This window comes from Sorex fumeus, unplaced genomic scaffold (assembly GCF_029834395.1).
Source record: "Sorex fumeus unplaced genomic scaffold, SorFum_2.1 ptg000035l, whole genome shotgun sequence".
In the NCBI taxonomy this organism is placed as follows: Eukaryota; Metazoa; Chordata; class Mammalia; order Eulipotyphla; family Soricidae; genus Sorex; species Sorex fumeus.
The window spans coordinates 9,300,247-9,326,681 of NW_026606092.1; the positions used below are offsets into that span (position 1 = coordinate 9,300,247).

General features: G+C 34.6%; 1 protein-coding gene across 1 annotated transcript in view; it reads right to left on the reverse strand.

Moving 5' to 3' along the window:
- Window positions 1-300: 300 nt before the first annotated feature.
- Window positions 301-26,435, reverse strand: part of KCNJ3 (potassium inwardly rectifying channel subfamily J member 3) — a 171,452-nt gene continuing 145,317 nt past the window's right edge. Inside the window, exon 4 of the mRNA XM_056117637.1 lies at window positions 301-3,526. Coding sequence (XP_055973612.1) covers window positions 2,940-3,526 — 587 coding nt within the window. The 3' untranslated portion in view covers window positions 301-2,939. The remainder of the gene's footprint in view (window positions 3,527-26,435) is intronic.

The window sequence follows — 26,435 nt, forward strand, 5'->3', positions numbered from 1 at the left end:
TTTCCTTTTTGGGTCACACATGGTGATGTACAGGGGTTACTCCTGGTTCTGCACTCAGAAGTTACTCCTGGCAGTGCTCAGGGGACCATATGGGATTCTAGGAATCGAACCTGAGTCAGCCGTGTGCAAGGCAAACGCCGCACCCTCTGTGCTATCTCTCTGGCCCCTATATGTGTCACTTTGATAAGAGAACTTCAGGCTGAATATATATATGTGTATATATATATATATATATGATTGTTATCTAGTAATTATCAGTGTAAAATCAACTAGTATTTATCAGTGTAAAATAAACCAGCAAAAGAGAAAAGGAAATTCTTTATTTTTTATCCAAATATGCCAGACTTCATAATTTAGTTTCAACAAAAACATACAGTCACCAAATGTCATCCAAACCAGGACATACCAAAAGTGAGTGCTATTAATCATTTCACAGGTACAACAGGTAAAAACGGAACCTTTCTAGGTAAACTGGGACCTATAATTAACTTATCAGTAAGGTTTAAACTGCAATTACATGTAAAAATGATATCTTTCCCATTTATATGTGGAAAAGACAAAGCTTTCATTCAAGAAAAGAAAAGCTTTCATTAAAGAAATTTTTGGAAACAGCAGTTTTCTAGTATCAATCAGGTATCAATCATCTCCACGAGTCAGTTATCTCTCGTATAATATTTCTTACTCCACTTGACATATTTCTATCATCATATCCTGTTTTCCACTCTGCTTATAGTTTAACTCTCTGAAATAATTATGTTTGCTCCTGTGTGTCTCCACGGTGCCTTACCGTCATACATACAATAGGTTTCAAATGATCAGTGGCCTTCTCTCACTTTGTCATAATAGAAATCACAAGGAGATAAAATGCCTAAGACATAAAATACATGCAAAATTTTCTTGAATGCACTAGTATATTCAGAGATGAGAATTTGGCCTCATATTCTCCTTGGTACCAAAGATAATCTTAAACTATTATCCAAATTTAGTTATGGCTCTACTTATTTCTAAATGGTTGGCCTTAATGGTCTATGCAGTTTCTTCTGCTGCTAGTGACTAGATCATGCCCCTGAGACCCCTTCTATGTTTGTTATTGTTATTTTATTTTATAAGTCTAGAAAATATGAAAGTTTGAAGATCAAGGGGTAAGGTAACCAGCTCTCCTCACAGTGGATGGATTCTCAAAGTTGATCATTATGTCAATAACAATTCCCTGGTATATGTTTGCACCTATAGAATTTGATTGATAGAGAGGTAGCCAGAAGGTATTACTATAATCAATGTTAGAATTGTTGGTATAATTATTTTCTAATAAGAAAATCATCACAAGTTTGTTAAAAAAGGTAATGGGGGTCTAAACCAGCCATTAAAGTTTTACATATTAATGAGAGGAAATAGGTAAAATTTTAACAAACTTAGATTGAAATGCCAAAAGAATAAGAAAATCCATGAAGATCACCTATAAGTTTTATAAAACTGCATTTCCAATTTTTATTGTTCAGGTGTTCTAACTGAGCAATAGTTGTAATCCCCACTGAATCTTAAATATCAGACCTTGGGGTTGGAAAAAAGAGTGTTGAAATTAATTTGGTAAGACACAGAGCTAAGATTTTGTAATATCAATGTTTACCAGACAAAAGAAAACAAAAACTATGACCCAAATAGTTTAATCTAATTAAAAAGTTTCTCAGGAATTCCTGCTGAACTGAGTGATGAGAATGGGGTGGGATAGGTTCCCAGATGAGAAAAAAAATATGTCCTGTTAAACAACAAATGTCATTAACAAGAGATTACTTTAAAAAGTAATTACAGTAAAAAATCTTTAACTAGACACACATATTCTAAGCATGAATATTTATCATTTTTTCAGTGCAGTGTTGCATTCTTTCAGAGATAAACTGTTAGTTATTCAAATAACAGAAATTTCAGAAAAGTAAAAGAAAATTAAAAATTACCAATGAACTCAACTTAAAACAAGGAACATTACTTATGTAACCACATAGATTTTGATATATTTAATATAAATTGGCTACTGATGATTACAATGATTACACATTTGTTCAGAGCTCATATTTGCATTAGATCATATATAAAATTATTTCTATATTTTAGTTAGCTCAGATAAAGACCAATCCTCAAATTAATTGATGATTATTTTTCTAGATATAGCAGTATTTAAAAGTCATAAGAAATTTTCAGTATATTGATATGCTCTAAAATTTACAACTATACAGTGATTATTATTAATTTTTTGCAGGGCATAAATAGCACAGACTTGTATGATTCTCTCATATAAAGTACATTTGAAAATCTCCCAAAACCTTAAACATCAGAAAACATTAAATCAGATTTTTAACTGACAAATAATTTAAGGCTAAAATATTTGGTATTAATAATTAATGCCAGAAGCCATCCTAGCCTAATAAACATGCACAAGAACTACAACTTTGAACAAAACACCACAATTTTATCAGATATATATGTATGTGTGTGTGTCTGAATATATATACATATACCTGTATTTATGTGTATATATATAAATATATAATTTTATCACCCTGAAAACTATCCACTCATGTTTGGCTTAATACATATGTTAGAAATGTAATGGAGAGTATCACTCCTTTAAATATATATATTTCCAGAATATACAATATAAATATACCATATATAAATCATGCCATAAAACTAAATGCAAAATATGAACATTATTGCATGCTTGATGGGAAAATACATGCCTGTTAATAAGAACTTTAGGATGTTCTCCCTTCACAACTTTTGCTTTCTGAATACAGCTATATTTGGGAAAAATTCTCAAATATGCACATATGACTTGTAGGAAAAAATGCACCTCTCAGATTTCTTAGAGAAGATTGTTTCATTAGCCAAATATTGGACTGTGACTAAATCAAAGAGTAAATAATGCCTAAGTGGATGTTTTGTTATGTGAATCGATCAGAGTTCATTTTCCTTAATTTTGCTGGAAGATTCCCTTCCATCCTGGCTGCTCCTCCAGCCATTTTTTGAAGCTTTGGTGGCAAATCAGCCACTGACTGGCTCATGGGGTCAGACAACATTTTGGTGGTTTTTGAAACCAGTTTTTCTTCCGAGTTGCCAGGAACTGAACTTATTCGTTGGAGTTTCATGGGCAAATCTCCCAAGCTATATGCTTTTTCTGAAGTTGTAGAACTCATCCTCAAGAGTTTCTTTGGAAAGTCTTCTCTTCCAGTAATTTTCTGCAGCTTAGATGGAAGTTTTGTACTGATGTCATCAAGCCCATCTAAGCATTCCACAGAATTATGTCTTTCTTTGCTGTTAGTAATGGCTGGTGCTATTAAAGGGGATGACATAAGAAGCATTTCCTCCTGTTCCTTTACACTATAGGGTGGAGTAGGGACTTCAAATGTTGCATGGAATTGGGAATAATCAACTTTAAAAAATCCTTCTTCTAAGGAAATTACCGGGAAAAAACGATGACCCCAAAGAACTTCATCTTCAGTATATGATGTTCGAGCTTGACAAGTCATTCCTGTAAGAAATAACATCATTGATAAATTATGCATAAATAGAATCTGCAATTTATTTTTATTTAAGCTCTAAACTGTCTACATGCTAGAATGAACAATAGAATATGTTGAAATTTTTGTTACTGTTAATAAATAGCTTAGATACATGTGCTGTCCTTCAGTAGAAAGAGGTGATGTTACTGTAATGCTTATGCTTAAATATATAAAATACATATGTAATGACTTATTTTTACCTATAAATAAAAATAGAAAAAATAATTTTAAAACGTGGGAAAATAATAAAACATTCATCAACATTTAAGAAGCAATGTGATATATAAAATAAACTTGACCTTGAGTACAAATATTACTATTGTATGAGTATCTTAAGAAGTACACTGAATTCAATACCATTTCATTCTTTTATAAAGCATAAAAATCTTGTAAAGAAATGTGAAGTGTTTTATAATGTCAAAAATAATTAGTTCTTAGTAAATAAGAACAAAAATAACTATATTAAGCTTTTTTAATTAAAAAGGGATATTTCTATTTTGGATGACGGAAAGTCATTCTGGTAAGTATAAGTTCTTCTGAATCATTAAGGATAGAATAAACTTTTGCCCAAATTTTAGAATGCTATACGTTAAATTGATATTATGAACCATGTAATATTTCAAGTTGTATTTGTTACAGGAATTTATTAAATAAATATTTAGTATTATATTAAAAACTTACTATAAATATGCTATGCTGTGTAGAAATAATTTAGTTTATGCTAGTGTTATACTCAATTGTATTTACTTCAAAAATCATATGCTTAAACTGCATTACTTTCAAATCAATCTCTGCATATTTATATTGTGAATACTGGAAGTGCAAGAACAAGTTAAAGCAATATATGAAATATCAGTCACATTAGTCAAAAGTCACAATTTTCTTTTAGCTTGAAAATTCACTTTCCTATATCTTTACACTCAGACTACTAATAGAGTATTAAAATGTAAAATTATAAATAAAATTACAATATCGTATCTATGAAATAATAAGTATAATTTAGATACTTAATGATAATCTTTTTCCTTTTCTATTATTCTTTTGGCAACCCATAAATCATTTCTATTTTGTTTAAGCCTAGAATATTTTAGATTAAGTTATATTCTGTTTCCCCCCAGTAACCAGTAATCATACATACAATACTTTGTATCATATGTAATACATAATGGAAAACCTATATTAAAGATGTTTAAATTATTCATTGAATTATTCTAAAATATTGTCAATTATTTTTATCAGCATTATCATGAAATTAGTTGTCAAGATTTGTATAACCATTATTTCTACACATTTTTAGAAGAAACTTATGCGGAAAATAAAAGTTTATGATATTTTAAGATTGTGCATGGGTGCTTTTGGAATTTCTTCTAATCCTCAATATAATTCTACAAGAAAAAAAAATTCTTTGTTTTAAAATTTTTTAGTTTTGAGCAACACCTGGTGCTCCTCAGGGACGACTCCCCGGCTCTGTTCTCAGAGGTGTCTGGAGCACTCAGTAGTCCTCAAGGGACAATAGGCAGTCAGGGATCATATTCCAGTCAATAGCATGGAAAGCAAAAGACTAATTCTATACACTATCCCAACCCCAAAGAAGATGCTCTATATCCATCATAAAAAAGAAATATTAAATAAAACATGATTAAATCACTTGAAAATTGTAAGGATATTAGTATATTTCTAATTTCTAGGATTTTTATTATAGTTGTTCCTGTTGTATTGTTTTAGTTTGCCATGATGACTTTATATTATTTACTTAGAAATGCAACTTCAATTATTTTCTCAGGAGTCAGAGGTATACTATAGTGGGAACAGCGTTTGCCTTGCATGTGGCCTACTCAGTTTTGAGTCCTGGCATCCCTTAAAGTTCTCTGAGTCCACCATGAGTGAGCTCAGAACCAGGAGTAAGGTGTAAGAAGCTCTTGGTGTGCTGAACCCCCACCAAATCAAATAATTTATCAATTTATTTAACATGGTAAAAAGCTGAGAATAATCAATTGTCAATTTTCATAACCACTATTATATCAGGAATATCCCCTCAGAAAAATTTATATAAGAATATAAACTAAATCAGAAAAGTAATTAATAAAGTTTGTAGACATATATTCAATAACTTTCTGTATTCTCTAGCCTCTAAGTACTTTGTAAGAAAAATTAAAGAAAGATTATCACTCATTATAAAGAGGTGAAAATGTATTTACTGACATTTATTTACTTTATTGGCTTTACTCTGAGAACTTCAAAAACCAGAAAAATACACAAAATAAAAAATAAATATTTCTATGCATAAGAGATAAAATAGAAATCAGTTAACTGTACTTCATTTATTTAATTTTTCTTTCATTTTTATGTTAAAGCAATCACTTTCATGAAATCATTATTTGTCTTTCCAGTCCTTGCCAATAAATTTAATTCGAGGAAAATTTTTATAAATATGTATTTACCTGTTAAGTGATTATAGCTCCCTTAGAACCCAAAATTTTAATTTAAAAAAAGAGGCTTGTTTCATTGAAAATTGATAATGGGCACATTTATCTGATATGAGGACAAATGATAACTCAGCGTTGAACTTTGCAATGCATGTTTGTAAATTTAGTTATTAAGAATTGAGATGAATTTACTCAATTATTTATAAGAATAATAAATAGTAAAACAATCAGTCCATTTCATTTGTTGTGACTTTTTTCTACCTGAGGAAATGAATATGCCTAAATGAAAAGGCAGGTAGAAAAAAGAGGGAAAAAGGCAAGAACAGAGATCTAAGACAGAAAATAAAAGACAGAATTGTAGTGAAGGCATATTTATCACTAATTACCCCAAATTTGAATACTTTAAACTCACCAATCAAAAGAAACAATACCTTGACTGACCAATAAGCAGAATCCCTACTTACCATGTATTCAAAAGACTCATGTTCAATAAAAAGACGAATACAGTGTTTAGAGTTAAATAATGGAATAAGGTGTTTCAAGACAATATGGAGCGAAAAGAGCAGGACCTGCTACACTCATTCTAGATGAAAAAAACTTCGACAAATAAAGGCAATGAAACAAAAAAGAACACTAAATTATGATCAAAAGGAACAATCCCCCAGGCTAATATAGTGATCATCAATATGTAGGCACAAGTGTGGAGGAATCTAAATATATTAAATTGTGGTGGAAAAATAGTTCAGGGGCTAGGACACCTAAGTATCACTGAGCGTAGCCCCCAAAACTCTTAAGAACTGCCCAGAGTGCCCTCGTGTTTCCTATATTACAGGGACAGAGCAGAAACACATCATTCAGCCGGATCTTTGAACAGTCAGCTTTGTTAGCCATATTGATGGGAGAAGATTCTGTAAGCACTGCTTGCAGTTCCTAAATAAGTAGATAAAAAATAAAACAAATAAAGATTATATTCCCGGTATTAATTTAACAACACTAAAAATTCCCAATGCCTACACAGAAATGAGAAAAAGGAAACTTTAGGTAAACAGGTGATTGATTGAAAAATGCTTAAGGTTCAATGACATCTACAATGGAAACAGGTCTTTCAAATATTTCGAATAGTTAACAGAATAATACCTATAAGCATTGTCTCTAAAATGTAAGTGCATAAATTTGGTTTTAAAGTAAAATGGAGATTTTATTTTACTATATGGAATTAGCTTTATTTCCATCCATGGAAAGCTAATACTTGTGAGGTAACATTCTTATGTTATTGAAAAAATATGAATTTGTCTTTTAACTGCACTATCTAATAGCATATGAAAATTACTCAAAGCTCTCAGAACCTCAATTTCAGTCGGCAAAGGAAAGATAGTGATATCCTCTCTTTTAACGCAGTAGTTAATTTGAAATAGGTAATGTGCTTAGCATTTAGTCAGAGCTTAATATTGGCTGCTGCTTTTATATTTTTATTAGTGTTCACTGTATTTCTGTTTTCCTCGGAAATTGATGCTAGTTCTTTCATATAAGTGAAAATATTTGACATTAGTAATTTGCCTCATATTAGTAGTATGTAGAAACAATATAAACATAGATAAGATAGAAGTGTTATCTTTTAATTAATCAATTAAAATCTCAATTATTTTGAAATATAGAAAAGATATATTACTCATTTTTTCAAAATTTAAAGAATTCACAACATTTTCTCCAATAGCATGGAATTAACTAAGAGTGCATTTATAAAAATCTACAGCAAGCTGAGTGACTAAAATCTATGTATATACTTTGTTAACTTTATAAAGAACATTTGTCAGTATTTCAGTTTTTATTTATTCTTCTGCTATTCCGTTTTTTGGAGGCCACACTCAGCTGTGCTCAAAACTTGCACCTGACCCTGTGCTCAGGGCTCACTCTTGGTGGTACTTCAGGGACCAGATGGGATGCCATGGATCGAAACTGGATTTTTTTCATGCAAAATAAGTGCCTTACCTGCTGTGCTATCTCTCAGACCCTGTTATACCCTTTTATAATTCACCGTGAAATAGAAAACACATTACATTACCCCATCAATGCATTAAAGGTAAAGGCCCTCCCGTTGATCATCGATTTGCTCGAGCAGGCCCAGTAACGTCTCCATTGGAGACTTTGTTGTTACTGTGTCTGGCATATCGAATACTCTCAGTAGCTTGCTGGGCTCTCCGAGAGGGGCGGAGGAATCGAACTCGGGTCGGCCATGTTGGCTGCGTGCAAGGCAGACGCCCTACCCGCTGTGCTATCGCTCAATGCATTAGAGTTTTAAAATCTCATTTTGCTTTTTGATTCTTATTAGTGCGAAATAAAAACACATAGAATAATATGGAAGCTTTATATAGAACAGCAAAAAATGCCTATAAATGTCAATTTGTAGCTGAAACAATGCTAAAATTAAGTGGAACTGAGAGAATCATTAATTTCACAAAGGTTATCACAAAATTATATTGAAATACATAGATATCAATGAAAAGAGTTAAAGTAACTATAATTTTGTTTTCTAAGAACATCTATTCTCTATTCTAAAATAATTTATATTATGACAGCCTTTACTGTCAAAATAAATGTAGACAAATAACATCATTTAAAGGATACTATATGATTGAACTTCACTGGCAATGCAACTGTTTTCATGTTTTAACCAGATTCCAGACTTGAACAAATGTGATGAAAATCAACAGGAGCTCATCTCTGTGGAAACTAGCAAAGCAACAGATGCTGCTACTGGAAATAGCTGGTACTTTTGAATCCTTAGATGAAGAACATTTTGAGAGAAAAAGGAATTTATTCTGTGCACTGATTCATAGATTAAAAGGCTACATATTATTGCTTCATTTATTCCAGCCTCAGTTTGTCAACATAAAATGATGGACATAAACTCAGTTTTGCTTTATATTATCTTCTTGATTCTGGTTTCATAGCACACTAGAAAGTTCATCTATTTATCTGAATTGAGTGTTCAAATAACAAATCTGAAAGATTTTAAAATGAAAATGACACAGTGAGTTGTTATTTGATAAATTTTAATTAAAATTTCATCATACCTATATGAAGTTGTTTCTCTGGGCAGACTTGGTGCTAATATTGCCTACATGAAGTGGGTATGATATGGTTAAGTACAATATAACCTCGGGGCAAAGGAACAATCTGGATGCTGTGACACAGAAAATAGTGAATAATCAATAACTCCTGCCCAGCAGCAGCTTTATCTAAACCTTACCCAACATATTGCTTTGAGAAAGATTTTTCACTTCAATTGTAGCTGTGTTTTATCATGTATTTACTAAACAAAAGGGGGAAGGGAGAAATAAAACTTTAATCGTGCCATACAATAATAATACCGATGAGTAATATCTCCATGGAGGCTTTTACTACGTGTCAACTATCTAGAATTCTAAGTATTTATTGTTTTGAATCCTCTCATCTCTTTGAGGGAGAGCTATTATGCCTTTTTTGTTTGGAAACTAAATCACAGGGAGTTTACGAGTTAATGCCATCACAAAGATAAGAGAATGTGAAGTTGAAACTTAGTTTTAGCCTTTATTTTGCTTGTGTGTTTTGGGGCTACACCCATTGGTGCTCCGGGATTACTCCTGGCTCTGCACTCAGGAATCACTCCTGGTGGCTTTGAGGGACCACATAGGATGCCAGGGATTGAACCCAAGTCAGTCACTTGCAAGGCAAGACTCATGAATGAATGAGCCTTGCCCACTGTACTACAGCTTTGGCCCCTGTGAAGTTGAAATTTGAACTAGATATTTGAGAAATTATATTCTGAACACCAATTTTATTATTGTGTATTAGAAAGAAGGAACAAGAACTAAGCACATAATCCTTAGTGATTTTTGGTAAGCTCTTTGTAACTTTACTACCTTATGATTATCTTACTCGCAGAATATTTAAATGTATTAAAGAGAGGGAAAAGTCAAGGAGTCAATTTTAGACTGATGAACAGAAGTTTGACTTTTGGTTGCAAACAAAGAATATATATATATATATGTATTATATTATATATAGACATCTGTGCGGACACCCGATCGGCATAGCGCACTACAGCCCAGAACTGGGATGGAGCAATAGCACAGCAGGTAGGGTATTTGCCTTGCATGCGATTGACGTGATTGACCCGAGTTTGATTCCTCCCCACTCTTGGAGACCCCGGGAAGCTATCAATAGTATCTAGCCTGGACGGCAAAGCCTGGCAAGTTACCCGTGATGTACTCGATATGCCAAACACAGTAACAACAAGTTTCACAATGTTACTGGGCCCACTTGAGCAAATCGATGAACAACGAGAGGACAGTGACAGTGACAGTGATAGACATCTGAGTTTGTAAAACAAAAATGGAATTTCCATTCAATCCAGATATCCCACTTTTAGGAATCTATCTTCCTCAAACACAAAACCATCGATTTCAAAAGATATCACAGTTCTGTACATTGTAGCTCTTAGTACAATAGCCAGGATACAGAAGGAATGCAAATGCCCCCAAATAGATGAATGAATAAAATTTTAATACATATGAACAGTGGACTACTATACAGCCACAAGAAAAAAAGAGTTATGCGGGTTTGGGCAACTTGAATGAAACTGAAAGTATCATACTAAGTAAAATAAGCCAGAGGCAGAAGGAAAAAATATAGAATTGTCTCATTTATCTGTGGTATATAAGACACAAACAAGGGTATGAACAATACCAATCTATAATAAACCTTGGATGCTAAAGAGTGCTGTTTGGTGGTGAGGAGTGGAGAACAAATAGGTTAACTGGAAGTAACATGGGAACATAGGTGATAGATATGATACACATGTGTGGCAGCTAGCGGAGGTAAGAGTATAATTCAGAATCATAATTGTTAACCGACAAAATGAGAGATAGGCTGGGGAGAAAGTGGATTGAAGGAGCACAGGGACATTGGTGAAAGGACATGGGCACTTTGGTAGCAATTGTATGCAGTAACTTTGTACATCAACATCATAAACTTAAACACTATTATAACTCTACTAGCTAAACTAATGAGTTTAAAAATGAAGAGCAGTCTTACTGCAATTAGAAAATAATGCTATAAAAATATAAAGTTTTTATTATAAGTGTACATATAGGCATATGTATTTAAGTTTACTTATTAAATCATTCGTTTCTATTTGGGATTCATATTTCTCAATTATCTTATTTAACACACAAGCCATTTATGCATCCCTAAAGTAATTTGATCCAAGAATATTATACAGAATAACAATAAATGATTTTCTGGCACATGAAGTAAGCAGGTCATGTAAGTCCTACAGTCCATTTCTGTGGAGGAAAAAGGATGAACTTTAATGCCAGAATCATTTGATATAAAACATGGAACCCTTGCTCCACAAGTAATGAATGTGTCACTTTGGCAAAAACTGTTAAATCAAAATATCCATTTCATCATGTGTAAAACTGAGGCCACTCTACTGACCTCACAGGGATATTGTGAGGATAAAATAGAAGAATTAATGTTTATGTATATAAAAATTACATGCACTATAAATATTGGTCATTTTCTTTGAGGAGAGTCTTTTGACACAAGCTGTGTGACAATTTTATAAAAATTCATACACATACGTCCTGCTTAAAAAAATTTACTCAAGTACTACACAGTATATAGTTTTTTTAAAACATATCGTCAGTTTTTTCTTCACTTTAGCCTGGATTTTACAACTGAACTGTTGAATGGCTTAGCATGACTAGTATGTGCTATGTCTCCCAGGATTTAACTCAGCTGCCTAGGTATAATACCTATAGTATCTAGTCTGCATTCTCTACATGCTATTATGTCACAATGGGCTGGACCTAAACTTAAACAGCAAAGTTTTTGTAAAAGCACATGATACTGCTTTGTAGTACAGTTTGAAGTTGGGGAGGGTTATGTCACCCATCTTCTTTTTCCCAAGGATTGTTTTAGCTATTCGTGGGGGCTTATTGTTCCATATGAATTTCAGGAGTGTTTTGTCTATTTCTTTGAAAAATGTCATGGGTATCCTGATAGGAACCATATTGAATTTGTATAGTGCTTTGGTCAGTATTGCGATTTTGATAAGTTAATCCTCCCTATCCATGAGCAGGGGATGTGTTTCCATTTCCTAGTGTCCTCTTCTATTTCTTGAAGTAGCGTTTCATAATTTTCCTTCTATAGGTCCTTCATCTCTTTGATTAAGCAGATTCTGAGGTACTTGATTTTCTGAGGTACAGTTGTGAACGGGATTGTTTTTAAATGTCTATTTCTTCTCTTTAGTTATTTGTATATAAGAAAGCCAAGGACTTTTGGGTGCTGATTTTGTAGCCTGCCACTTTACTAAATTGACCTATTGTTTCTAGGAGATTTTGTGTAGAATCTTTAGGGTTTCTATCATATCATCTGCAAATAGTGATAGTTTAAGCTCTTCCTTTCCTATCTGCATTTTTTGATACCTTTCTCTTGCCTAACTGCAATGGCCAGAACTTCCAGTACTATATTGAATAGGAGTGGCAAAAGTGGGTATATTTGACCACTTAATCTTTGACAAAGGAGCAAGAAAGGTGAAGTGGAACAAGGAGAGCATGCAAGTGGAAGCAAACATAAACAAATGGGATTACATCAAACTAAGAAGCTTCTGCACTTCAAATGAAACAGTGACCAAAATACAGAAAGAGCCCACAGAATGGGAAAGAATATTTACCCATCTGATAAGGGATTAATATCCAGTATATACAAGACACTAGTAGAATTGTACAAGAAGAAAACCTCCAAACCCATCAAAAATGGGGAGAAGAAATGAACAGAAGTTTCCTCAAAAAAGAAATACAAATGGCCAAAAGGCACATGAAAAAATGCTCCATATCACTAGCCATCAGGGAGATGCAAATCAAAATAATGAGATATCATCTCACACCAGAGACTGACACACATTCAAAAGAACAAAAGCAACCAGTGCTGGCATGGATGTAGGGAAAAAGGGACACTCTTTGATTGTTGGTGGGAATGCCCACTAGTCCAACCTTTCTGGAAAACAATATGGACAGTTCTTCAAAAACTAGAAATTGAGCTTCCATATGACTCCACAATACCACTTCTGGGAATATATCCTGAGGATGCAAAAAAGCACAGTAGAAATGACATCTGTACCTATATGTTCATTGCAGCACTGTTCACAACAGTCAAAATCTGGAAACAACCCAAGTGTCCTAGAACAGATGACTGGTTAAAGAAATTTTGGTACATCTACACAATGGAATACTATGCAGCTGTCACGAGAGATGAAGCCATGAACTCTGCTTATAAATGGATAGACATGGAGAGTATCATGCTAAGTGAAATGAGTCAGAAAGAGAGGGACAGACATAGAAGGACTGCACTCATTTGTGGAGTATAAAACAACATAACATGAGGCTGACACCTAAGGATAATAGATACACGGAACAGATGGATTGCTTCATAGCTGGAAGCCTGCCTCCTGAGCAAAGGGGAGAAGGTAGCTGGAATAGAGAAGGAATTGATAAGAAAAAGATGGTTGGAGGAATCGGTTGGGATGGGAGACGTGTGCAGAAAGTGGATAAAGGATCAAACATGGTAAACTTTCAGGGTCTGTATTGCAAACCATAATGCCCAAAAGTAGAGAGAGATTATGGGGATTTGTGTCTGCAATGGAGGCAGGGGGAGTGTGGGAAAGGGGAGGTATAATAGGGATATTGGTGGAATATGCACTGGTGGAGGGATGGGTGTTTGTTCATTATGTGACTGTAATCCAAACATGAAAGCTTGTAACGATCTCAGTGTGATTCAATAAAATTTAAAATAAAGTCAAATAAATTAATAAATTTTTTAAAAAAGCACATGATACTTTTCCAACTTTTTTTGGTCAAAGATACTGTCTACACCACTTTTATAAAATACTAATGTTACATCAGGTGTTTCTGCGTTATAAGTTGCAAAGTTATTTAGAAAAAATAAAATGCAGTTCTCAAGTAGATAGAATCTCTTTAAAACTCAGAGAGTTCTAGGGCAGAGAAGAAATTTTTGGTCTGCATTCAACCGAATATTATCCTCTATTATTTACAAGCACTTGGTCTTACAATGTGTTTCCAGACATTCAGTTTGCCATTATTGCTCAGCCAAGTCAAGAATTCTCAAAGAATATTAAAATGAAAACAAACAAAAATCTTCCTATTGTTTTTTGTTAGAAAATAAAGTGCCAGTAAGAAATGTAGCAACACAGATTTAAAATGGAATACTGTAGGTTTCTAAGTTCTCAGAAGAACAAAAGAAGCAAAAACAGATTTTTACCTTGATCAAAATAACAAAATATCAGAGTCCCAAAATAGATAAGTACAGTTTTAAGCATTGATGTCAGTTAAAAAATATGATAGGACATTCATCATATTACAGAATACATACTTAGAAGAAATAAGAAATTATTAGGCAAAATGATATAGATTTTAAATTTAACTTGATTTTATTTAGCTATATATTTTTAGTAAGGTCCTTGGACATGCTATCTAAGCTACTTAAACCTTAGTTGCTATAAAAAATGGACTGGTCACAGGAAAATAACATCTAATATATAATTTAATAAAAGTTATGAATTACACAAATAATTGTTTGGTAAATAATAAATGTTAAATAATTGGTGGAGGCCCCATAACTATAGTCACTATTATGCATTTTTGATTAATAAAATGATAATTTATATATATCTCAAACCTTTAGTGTTTTACTCATTGCTAAGAATCAATCAAAACAAATTAAATAATCTTCAAGTTTTATAAATAAAACATTTGCTTCATATTGTTGTTACCATTCTGAAGTATGAGAGAAACCATATTATTAGTATATTATGAACGGAACTATAAGTATAGCATACTCAAAGGTCTTTCTGTGAACAACGTAGGGCCATTAATTTTAGGCGTATTTTTTTTTTTTGCTCAGAATCTGTGTTTTTTTCTTTCTTTTGGGGCACACCCAGAGATGCTCAGGGGTTATTCTTGGTTCTGCACTCAGGAATTACTCCTAGCAGTGCTTGGAGGACCATATGAGATGCAGGAGATCGAACCCAGGTTGGCAAGGGCAACGCCGTATCCACTGTACTATCCGTCTTGCCCCTCTGTCTGCTTTTTACCTTAGCACTCTGCCACTTGAAATTCATCCAGGTGTGGGTACGGGAAATCTCCAGAACCACCTTCACCCAATTACTCCTCTACCTGTACTCCTAGTTGCCAACTAACCCCTGCCCCTTTCATCCCTTCCCCCTCTCCCAATTGAACCATCCCTCTAAAGACTGCAACCCTGTTCCTGCCAGAATAAACTAGAGAGATCTCACTGTCCCCTTATATGTACCCCAAACCACTGATATATCAGGTTTGCTCGAGACCAAACAGCAGTCAGCTGATGAATTAAAGATCACCCTGCCCCCAGCAGAACTTATGACCCACTTGGCTGGACTCCATGCTTCCTCACATCGACCCACTACAGATAACAGAAGGCCAGGCCCTATCCCCTGGTCTTTGTTCTCTTTTCTTGCCTAAGACAACTTAAAAATTCCCTTAGTCTCCCCAGGATGAGGTTCTACCCCAGCCTCGGCCCTGGAGTTCCTACTTCTTTAAAGTAGAAACATTTTTCCCCAAACGCAATTTCTCTGCTATGTTGTCAAAACATTAACTTTAGCTCTTCACTTTCACTTCACGTAGAAGTACAACAGAATTTGCTTAATCCAACAGTGGAAATGATCCATTCTTAGCATTTTTTTCCATGATTTTATTTCATATTACATATTTTTAAAGTTTTCTTGAGTTATCAATGATGACATTAAAAGTATATCTGCATAAATAAATTTTGTCCTTTTTTTCCCTGAAAAATATAACTTTAGTTTCTTCAGCATCTTGAGGTTGACATATAACCTAAGCACTATTGGAAATATTCAATATTTGGCTTATAATCAGAAAATAATTTTTTAAAGAGGAAATAGAATAAATTTTGATCTTCAACATAGTTTACATAATACTGAAATATAATTATCTTGGAGAACATTATCCTGCTCACGGGAGAATAAACTTTTTTTTTAAATAGTGTCTGAAACAGTAATACAAATCAACATTGAAAAAATATGCCCAGATTATGATAGTTAAATGCTTAGATCTTAGATCTTAGAGTCTCCTGCCCCAGTGCTTCGCTGTCCTCGCCGGGGTCCCCTTGGAGGGGTTGGGTTGAGTTTCCCTCCCCGCCCCGAGCAGAGCTCCGGCAGCCGAAGACCTCCAGAACCAGCCACAACCATGCTGAGACCACTCTCCACACGCATGAAGGTACTGGCAGAGGAACAAAGGCATGCGGGTCCCGGGACTGAGATCTCCAAGCCTGCTTGTATCGGGGCTGAGCACCCTCCACCCAGATCTTCCATCTTCCAGTAGGCAGGGGTTACACCCACCAACTGACCCCCTGGTGCCGTGTAATCCCATCAATGGCCAAGACCCAGAGACTACAAAACCCAGTTCCTGGAAGCCCGCGGCTGCAAATGCGCAGCCGTGTGGCTTCTTATTATCTCATTCTTACTTTGGACAACCTGGCAGGCTACTGAATGTAACCTGCCCACATGACAGAGTCTGGCAACTCCCTGTGGTGTACCCAATATGCCAAATACCAGTAACAATGATGGGTCTCATTCTTCTAACCCTGAAAGAGCCTTGAATATGGCACTTTAAAATCTCAGGGATAGGACGAAGGAGACGTTACTGGTGCCTGCTCGAAGCAATGGACGAACAACAGGATGATCGTGATCGTGATCGCTTAGATCTATGCTTTTAAATATATTCCTAAAATGTAAAATCTTGGCACGCTGATGGTTGTGTGTTCGCAGGCTCTCTGGACGGCTCTGTCTCACTGCCCGCATTCGGTGCTCTTGAGCACTGTGTGTGGCCTGGATCAGGACTGCTGTTCTCTCTCAAGCTTGGGCCCCGTCTCTCTGATTCTGGATCACTGGAGCCCGAGCTCTCTCACTTCTGACTCTCCTCTCTCCGAGCTTACATTCTTAGTTTATATAGCAATCATGTAGGGTGGTGACACAAAGGTGGGTTGAACATTAACAAATCAACAAAGAGAGGTAATCAGACCACACCTCCAGGAGATTAACTCAAGGATAAAATCTCATCTAAAGAGATTACTCCAGATTACTAGGAGATCTTCTCAAGGGTGGGATCCCAACGAGGGTGAGGTCTTTCCTCAGCTAGTAATCTATTTAAATAGTTGTAGTAAATCTACTTCTAATGTCATTCTGTGTGAGCACAGTAAGAGATAGAAACTTAAAGTTTGGTTCTTCCTGAGAATATCTCACTATACATTCTGCAGTCCTCAGGTCAGGTTAGTTTTCTTAGCCCCAGCAGGGTCCTAGTCTCGTTGTTACTTACTTTTGGATCAAGACAGCATTTGTCCATGATCATGCCCTCAACTTATAGTTGAGTATCATGGCGCTTTGGCATTTCGATGCCAGGGTAGCTCACAGATTTCCCTGGGTCCATTCAGTCCCTTATTGGGACCGTGATTTGGGGGTGCTAGGAGTTAAGGGCAACTGAGTCAAGAAAGAAGATGCCCAGGAGTAAATATTATTAGGAGTCAATCAACTCCCAAGTTACAAAGCATAATATTAACTGTCTTCCTGTGTCCATACAGAAAGGACATTGCTTTAAGGTAAACTATTCAAAAGACATATCTTACAAGTTCAGTGTCAAAAGAATCTGATTAGGGGAATAAGCTGATTAACTGTTTGAGGGAGAGAGCATAGAGAAGTAGTTACAAATAAACAAAAGAATGGGAGTGACTTGGAGCATTGGGATGGGTGTAAACCGATAAACCTAAGCTACCTGAGGAAGGACAAAACTGTGTTATCCTACACCTAAAACATATCTTTTCAATTTTATTTATAATCATTTTTTGTGGTGTTGTGGTCAAGGGTCTGGAGGATAGCACAGTGGGTAGGACATTTGCTTTGTATAGAGGACCTGCATTCGATTCCTCTGCCCCTCTCAGAGAGCCCAGCAAGCTACCAAGAGTATCTCACCCTCATGCAGAGCCTTGCAAGCTACCCGTGGCATATTCAATATGCCAAAAACAGTAACAACAAGTCTCACAATGGAGACGTTACTAGTGCCCGTTCAAGGAAATCGATTAACAAGTATAAATAAACATCTTATGAATGGAACAAGTATAGCACGCTCAAAGGTCTTTCTGTGATCACTATAGCTCAAAGGACTGGAAGTGCATGTTTTACATGCAAGGGCCCTAGATTCACTGGCCAGTACTGCATGATATCCAGAGTATCACCAGGAAGTGTTCATGTGACCACAAACCAAAACCAAATAAGCCCCAAACTTATGCTGTCCTCCTACTTCCTAAGGTAATCACAATTTTATCTCTAAAAAAAAAGTCACAACACAGCAATACAGTAAAAACATATACTTGATACTATTAAGTACATGTTATTACCATATACTTATAACTGCTGTTCTATTAAATATGTGCTATTGTTTTTCTCATATGAGAGAGAATTATACTGAGATATTGAAAGAGGATGTAACTTTCTCAGTGTGCCAGAGATGACTGTAGTCGAAAGTTACAAATTTAGGCACTCTAATTCCAAAGCCAGTCTTTAAACTTCATGTTCTTCTGCTCCATATTTTATTGAGTGGATGACTTTCCCATTGATTGATACTCACCAGGCATATTACATGGTCCACATGGTTTTAATTCCTTGAAATAGTCTCTCTTGCCTTTCTACAGATTGATACCTCAAATTCAACATTCAGCTCAAATACCATTAATGCCTAGAAGTCTCTCCTGATTTTCTATTTTAATCTCTTATCTTTTATGTATACCATACTGCTGTCAAAGTGTTTTGTCAATGAAGTGATCAACCGCCTCTCAAGACCCGTATTTAAACTTAGTTTAGAAAAACGATTAGTAACTAGCCACAACTCTGTATCTGCCATGAAGAAAAAAGCATAGCTTGAGGTGGAGAAATAGCACATGTAAAGGTCAACAATTTGCACCAGAATTTTGTTACATTCTAGTTGCTGATTCACTAAAGTTAGAGACATATCAAATTAGTATATGTACATATCAAATTAGTATATGTACATATCAAATTAGTATATGTATTGTAAGAGAGCTCTAGATTATCTTAACATGTCAAGATTCCAGTATTAATCATACTCTTTAGTGTTTGATTTTAAATGTCCAATGGAAGAAATGAAAGAAGAGGAAAAACAGGACTGTTTGAAAAAAAGTCAGCCATTTAATTTTTTTTTTATTTTATAGCACTCAGTTTAAGAGCTAGGATATAGAATCAACCTAGGTGCCCCCAAACAGGTGAGTTGATAATAAAAAGTGGCATATATACACACTATATATACTAGGTAGGGACACTGGAATCATGCAATTCACTGTAACTTGGATAGAATTAGAGGATACCAAGTTAAGTGAAGTGAATCAGAAGGACAAATACCAGATGATTTCACTTATCTTTGGTTTATAGAATAAAAGAAGGAACAAATGCAAGATATCAAAGATATTAACTATAAGTGTTTTAGACTTCATCAATGAGTTGCCCCTTTTCCCTACCCCTAGAGAAGCTTATAGTGTTCTCATGAGCACCCCAATACCCAAGTTTATCTTTACCCTTTCCTTTGTGTTAGCTACTAAGTCAAACCTGATAATTCTAGACTTCGATTTATTTGCTTCTCTATTTCCCCTATTGCCTTTTCATATTTTACTATAGAGCAATGTTCTTTGCTTAAAAACAGAAAGATCATTAATGCTAGACTCCCAGTATTTGGAAGTTGAGTGATTCTGAAATATATCTACTCCTGGGTGTCCATCATGATTTCTTGACTCGGGCTTCAGTTTGTGGTCTGGGCGGTCTCACCATGGGCTTGGATTGACTGGGGTGAGTCACAAAGCTACCCCTGCATTGAAGTAGACAGTCTAGAAAGCATAAAAGCATGCTCTTGATGCAAGATTTTATGACTTAAGAGATAGGATGGACCCCCATGGGAAAGGGCAAGTTGAACCATCTACTTAGTCTAGGATTAACTACTTAGTCTAGGATTTATGGTAAAAGACTTGCTTGACCTCAGAGCCCAGAGAACTAAGTTTTGGAATCTATATCTTTCTGTGCTTATCCAAATAACTGCAAGTATTAGTAATGGAAAGAGAAAAGCAATATAGATGTCCCTGGGAGCAAGAGTGTCTCCTTGAGTTAAGCCCCCTGCCTCCCTCCCCCAGGAAAATTGCTTCCATTGAAATGCTTTACCTCTGTAAATGATCAATCACACCTGTGTGCAGTCCTATACCTCGAACCACATCAGATGTTCTTTAGGAATTCTAACACTTGTACATTAAAGAGGCCATTTTGACCATCAGTCTGTGGTCCCCCGTCTCTTTATTCCTCTGCTGGGGAGGCCAGGAGGTAGTTCTCGGTCACCAAAAATGTTGGTCATGAGGACCCCAGAACTCACAGAAGGAATGCCTCAATTGCCCTTGACATTGGATCATAGAAATGAGAAGGATAGGGAAAGAAGGAATCAAAAGGAGAGTAAGAAGAGATGGTTGGGAGGTGGGGTAGGGATCAGGGTCTTCAGGCAAATTAAAGATGTCGAGGGGACATATATGTCTATATACAGAGTCAACAATACAGTAAGCAAGAGATCCAAACTATAACAACCAAACTTTAAAATGTGTCTGTCAAGAAGGCAGGCTGGGGTGTAGAAGGACATTGTTGGAGGTAAGTCAACCCTGGTGGTAGGATTGGTATTTGAATAGGAACTTAACTTTCTTAATGACACAGACATCACATGTCTATCAATACCACCACTATAGGTAGTTACTAGAAAAAATAAAAGAAATTTAACTACTAATGAAATAGCTATCTGTAATAGGACCATCCTGATTATTTTTATGCCTCTAAAGTGGCAATCTATAACTCCGTTTAAGAACCAAAACATACTAAGTGCTTTTTATTTTGATTAGAGAAATGAGGTAAATCAATCTTAAAATAAATCATATACAGTCACTACGTAAAATACAAATAATTCTTGAATAAAGAAATAAGACACTTGCTGATATTCAAATTTAATGACAAATTACAAATAATAAACAGCTAAGTTTTTCCTTGTACTTTTGTGATGCACATAGATGCATGCTTATATTACTAGAGAGGTCATGTTTATCTGCATTTTAAAAGTTAAGCTATATAATTAAATTAATTTGATATTTTTGAATACTTTTGCTCTAGGTAATCCAGTTTTGTGAAAACTCTAATCCCCTATACAACTGTAACCTAACAATTGACCTTATAAAATGTTGTGTATCTATTTTTACTTAAAATGTAAAACTTTTCACCCAAAATTCATAAGGTTTACTTTTTATATAAGCTGCTACATCTTTTTCAGTCACAAAGTATAGCTTATGCTATTTTTTAACATCTCCTTTGGCAGAAATTCAAATACATTTTGTTTGCTTGCAGGCTTTGAACAGAGCCTGAATAAATATTTGCAATTCAGCAGTTGTTCTAGTTCTGTGCTCTATATAAAAGGTCAGAGAATTTTCCTCCTAATTTTGCTGTTATGCTATTTATAGAGTTTAAATGAAAAATAAAATTTATATAAGTTTATGAAAACTGTTAGTTTCTTTGCTTAGGTACCACACCACAATAATAATAACAAATATATGATGTTTTATTTATTTATCTTTTGATTTTGGCACCACAACCAGTGTTGCTTAAGGCTTACACCTGGCTCTGTACTCAGGAATTATTCTTGGTGATGCTCATTGAACCATATGAGTGATGGTAATTAAATTCCTATTGGCTATGTGCAATGCAAGTGACCACTGTACCACTGCTATGGCCCCAAATAAAAGATATTTTAATGCAACTATTTTTAAAATAAATGATTGCATTGAAACACAGGTCTCCTGAAAATTTAAATTTCTCCCACGACATAAACACATCTTTCAAAGTGAAATATTAAAAGCTTCACTAAATGCTGTGATTTCTCTTCTCCCTAGATAGTAGTTCAATTTGCTTCAATTAAGAAAAGGAAACAACTTTAAAAATATTAGAATAATTAGCAAGCAGAATATGTAATGTGAACAGTTACTGCCTTAAAACTGAGATTTTTCAGAATAGAAATAACTGAAATCTGTAAATTTATGCTAAACTATAGTTCATCTCTTGATACAGCCTGGATATTCTCCTCAGTTTTATTGTATTTTATTTATTTCTTTTACTTGTCTCCTCTTGATATTTTTGTTTATTTTTTATTAAAAATTTTAGACACTGTGGTTTATAATACTGCCAATGATAGAGTTCGATGAATAATGCCTCATCACACTCTCTCATCACATACATCCCAAGCAGGTCTTCTTCCCTCCCAATTATCCCTTATTCTAATATACACCCTCCACCCCCCACTATCTTTCTTTGTAGCACGCTTTTTTACTAAAGACTGGTTCTCGGTTTCTGTTGACTTGAGTGTTTATTATACCCCTACTACATTTCTTTATACCCCACATATAGAAAAAAAGATCATTCTGTGTGTGTCTCTCTCTTCTAACTTCACTTCACATGATAACTCCAGATCCATTCACTTAGCAGCAAACTTCATTATTTCATTCTTTCTTATAGCTGAGTAGTATTCTATTTTAACTCTATCCAATAATCTGTTCTTGGGCACTTGGGCTATGTCCAGATTTTGTCTACTGGGAACAGTGCTACAACGAACATAGGAGTGAAAGTATTGTTCCTGAATAGAACTTTTGGTGTCTTGGGGTAGATGCCAAGAAGTTATTGCTGGATCATATGGGAATCAAATCTTATTTTTCTAAGGAGTTCATATTGTTTTCCAAAAAACGCTAGACCAGCCAACATATTAACCAGTAGGGAATGAGGATCTTTTCCCCAATATCTAAGGTAACACTGGTTGATTTTGTTTTATGTGATGAGTACCAGTGTTACTAATGTGATGATATCTTATTGCTGTTTTGATTTGCATTTCCCTAATGACAGTGATGTAGAGAATATTTTAAAATATACTCTTTGACCATATGTATGTCTTCTTTGAGAAAGTTTATGTTCAGCTCCATACCTCCCCCATTATTTCATAAGGTCGGTGTTTTCTTCTTGTTAATCTCTATCAGTACACTGCGCATCTTGGATATTAATCCTTTATCAGAAAGTGGTATCTTTTTAGTAGGTTTTAAAGTAAAAATAGCTCACCTATGAGTACTTTTTTAATATGAAGGAGTCAGATGACAAATAAAATTCTCAACTGCTCTGGTGACATTTTGGAAAAATATTGTTTATGTCTTTGCAAAACGCCCTGATATTGAGAAAAGAACTGCTTATATCACAAAAATTATGCTAAGATATACAATATATAAACCATCTAATATTCAAAAACACGTTAGTATTGAAAACCTTTTTTCCATTTCTTTTTTTGCATCAACACCCAGTGATGTTCAGGGGTTACTCCTGGCTCTGAATTCAGTAATTACTCCTGGAGGTGCTTGGGGGACCATATGGGATGCCAGGGATCAAACCGGGGTTGGCCACATGCAAGGCAAATGCCCTAACTGCAGTACTATTGCTCTGGCCAAGTATTGCAAAACTTTTTAACAAGGTCTAAACAAGAAAGGGGAAAAAAGAGGAAATCAGGAATTAATTCACTTTTATGTCGGAAATGAACATATCTGACCAGATGCTTCTTAGAAATTTACAAGGTGGAGGACAAGGGAGATAGAACAGCTGTCAGGAAGATTGCCTTGCTCTTGGCAGACTTGGGTTTGATTCCCAACATTACACAAGGTCCCACAAGCACTGTCAGGAGTGATACTTGAGTGCAGAGCCAGGAATAAGTCCTGAGCCCAGCTGGGTGTGGCCTAAACCAACCAAACATACAAACAAAAAGGAATTTACAAAGTGGAACAGTTAGTACAAAAGAGGGCTCAGTTTGTGGCTATACATATACACACATATTTATGTTTTTGTCATTCATAATCAAGACTAAATTTTATATGTTCTACCAATTTTAACAAATTTTGACATAGTAATGCTTATCCTTTTATATATATCAATACAACATATCTATATCTATCTATATGTACACACACACATATATAGGAAGAGAGAGAGATAGAGAGAGAGAGAGAGAAAGAGAGAGAGAGAGATGAGTACAGAGCCAGGAGGGAACATAAAGAAAGTTATACCAGTGGCAGGGATTGATGGTAGAACATTATATGCCTAAAACTCAACAACTCAACTATCAGTAATTTTATAAATCATAGTTCTTTAAATGAAAAATAAAATAAGGTTTAGGGCTAGCTAGGTAGATAGTTCAGTGGTAAAGCACAACCTTCACATATTTGAGGTTTGATCTTCATTTCCCCCTCACAATAAACTTAATGTTGAGAACTTTTACTTCAGGTAATATTTTACTCTGCCTAATAAAGAATCCAGATTTGATCAAAGGAAGTAGGGGGTCCAAAGATCTCTGGAATAATACTAGTACATTCCATAATACTGGTGGATATGATGTGGTAATGCATAAAATTGTATCCCTAAAGCATACACAATTGTGTAAATGAATATTGTCTCAGTAAACAAACAAAATATAAACAAAAACTCAAGTCATTATCAACAAATAATTGGATAAACTTGACATAAAGTCTAACATTATCCGGCTATAGAAGAAAATGGAAATTCTGACATTTATAACAATATGAAAGAAAATGGAGGGTATGAGGTTTAATGAAAAAAGTTAGAGAAAAAACCCACATTATCATATTTTTACAAAAAATATAAGAAAAAGATGAATGAACAAACAAAATAAAAATCAATTCTAAAACTTTGAGAAAAAATAGGTGGTTATTAGAAAGGAAGTGGGAAGGGGGCAGGTAAATCAGGTAAAAGTAGTTGATTTAAGTCAACTCCCAATGTAAATATTGAATTACTCTTTTCCAATGGGAAAGTAATTTGGTATGCTGGATAAGTAGGAGGAATATGTTTGTTTTAGCTATATTTAGCTATATTATGAAATAATATAGATAGACCATAACAAAATACTATTTAATATTTACTGGATATATATTATACCGTAGGGTCTGTTAGAGTTATTGAAATGAACTACTTATTTTCACAATCCCTGTGAAATAACATCTTTTTCAGATGGTAAATTTGTGCTTAAATACAGACAAAAAGATTTGAATAGGCCTTTATCAAAGAGGATAGACAGATGGCTATTAATCATATGAAAAGACATTCTTCATCCAATGTCATTAGGAAATTGTAAATTAAAACAAGTCTGTACTGCTGATGCCCATCAAAATGGGGAAAATATGGAATACTGACAATAGCAAATACTGACAGGGATATGGTGCAACAGGAGTACTCACTGATTGTCAGTGGGAATATAGATTTTTCAACCACTGTAAAAGACAGTTTGGCAGTTTCTTACAAAACTAAATGCACTCTTATCACACACTCCAGCAGTAGAATTTTTTATATTTACCTAAGTGAGCTGAAAATTTATTTTCACAGAAAAATCTGCAGACAAATATTTATTGTAGTTTTTTTCATAATTGTCAAAACTTGCGAGAACCTTCAAGAGCTGAATGGATAAGCAGAATGCGTAACATCCAGACAATCCATGGAATACTCACTGATAAAAAGAAATGTTATTAAACTTTCAAAAGACAAAAAAATCCTTAAATAAATAAAAAAAATATGGAAAGGTTACACACACCACACATTTTTAAACTTGGTGTCTTCTGGAACAGGTGGAGACAGTTAAAAGATTAATGACTACAAGACCTTTGTAATAAGAAGGTGGCACAAAGGAGACTTTTAGAGTAATGGAACTATTCTGTTCTGTATCCAAGAGCAATCACATGGAATACGTGCCAATGCACATATTTCAAATGTCTTTATAACACTTTTAATGTAAACTATGAATGTGTCAACATTATTTCCTTGCTGCATTACCACAAATGCACAGCATTGGACTTCATATTGATAGTGGGGGAGATTTTATGGTGGGGAGAGGGTTGAAGAAAGGAGCAAGAGAACTCTGACTTACCTGTTCAATTTTACTGTAAGCCTAAATTTACTAGAAAGTAAGTTCTGTTGATTAAAAGATAATGTTTTATGTTAAAATAGTTCAGAAAGAAAGTCAAAGCTTAAGAGATTAAGTAACTGGTCCAAGGCCTCTCAGCCTCGTAACTGGTGGTCCTATGTAACTTCTGTTCTAAAGAGCTAACTATTTCACCTATAAAAATCCTTTATTATTACACAATACATTTCAACCATTTCAATATGCTACAACGGTTTAATCTATGTACAATTATGTGTATGGCTTAAAAAAACTATTTACAC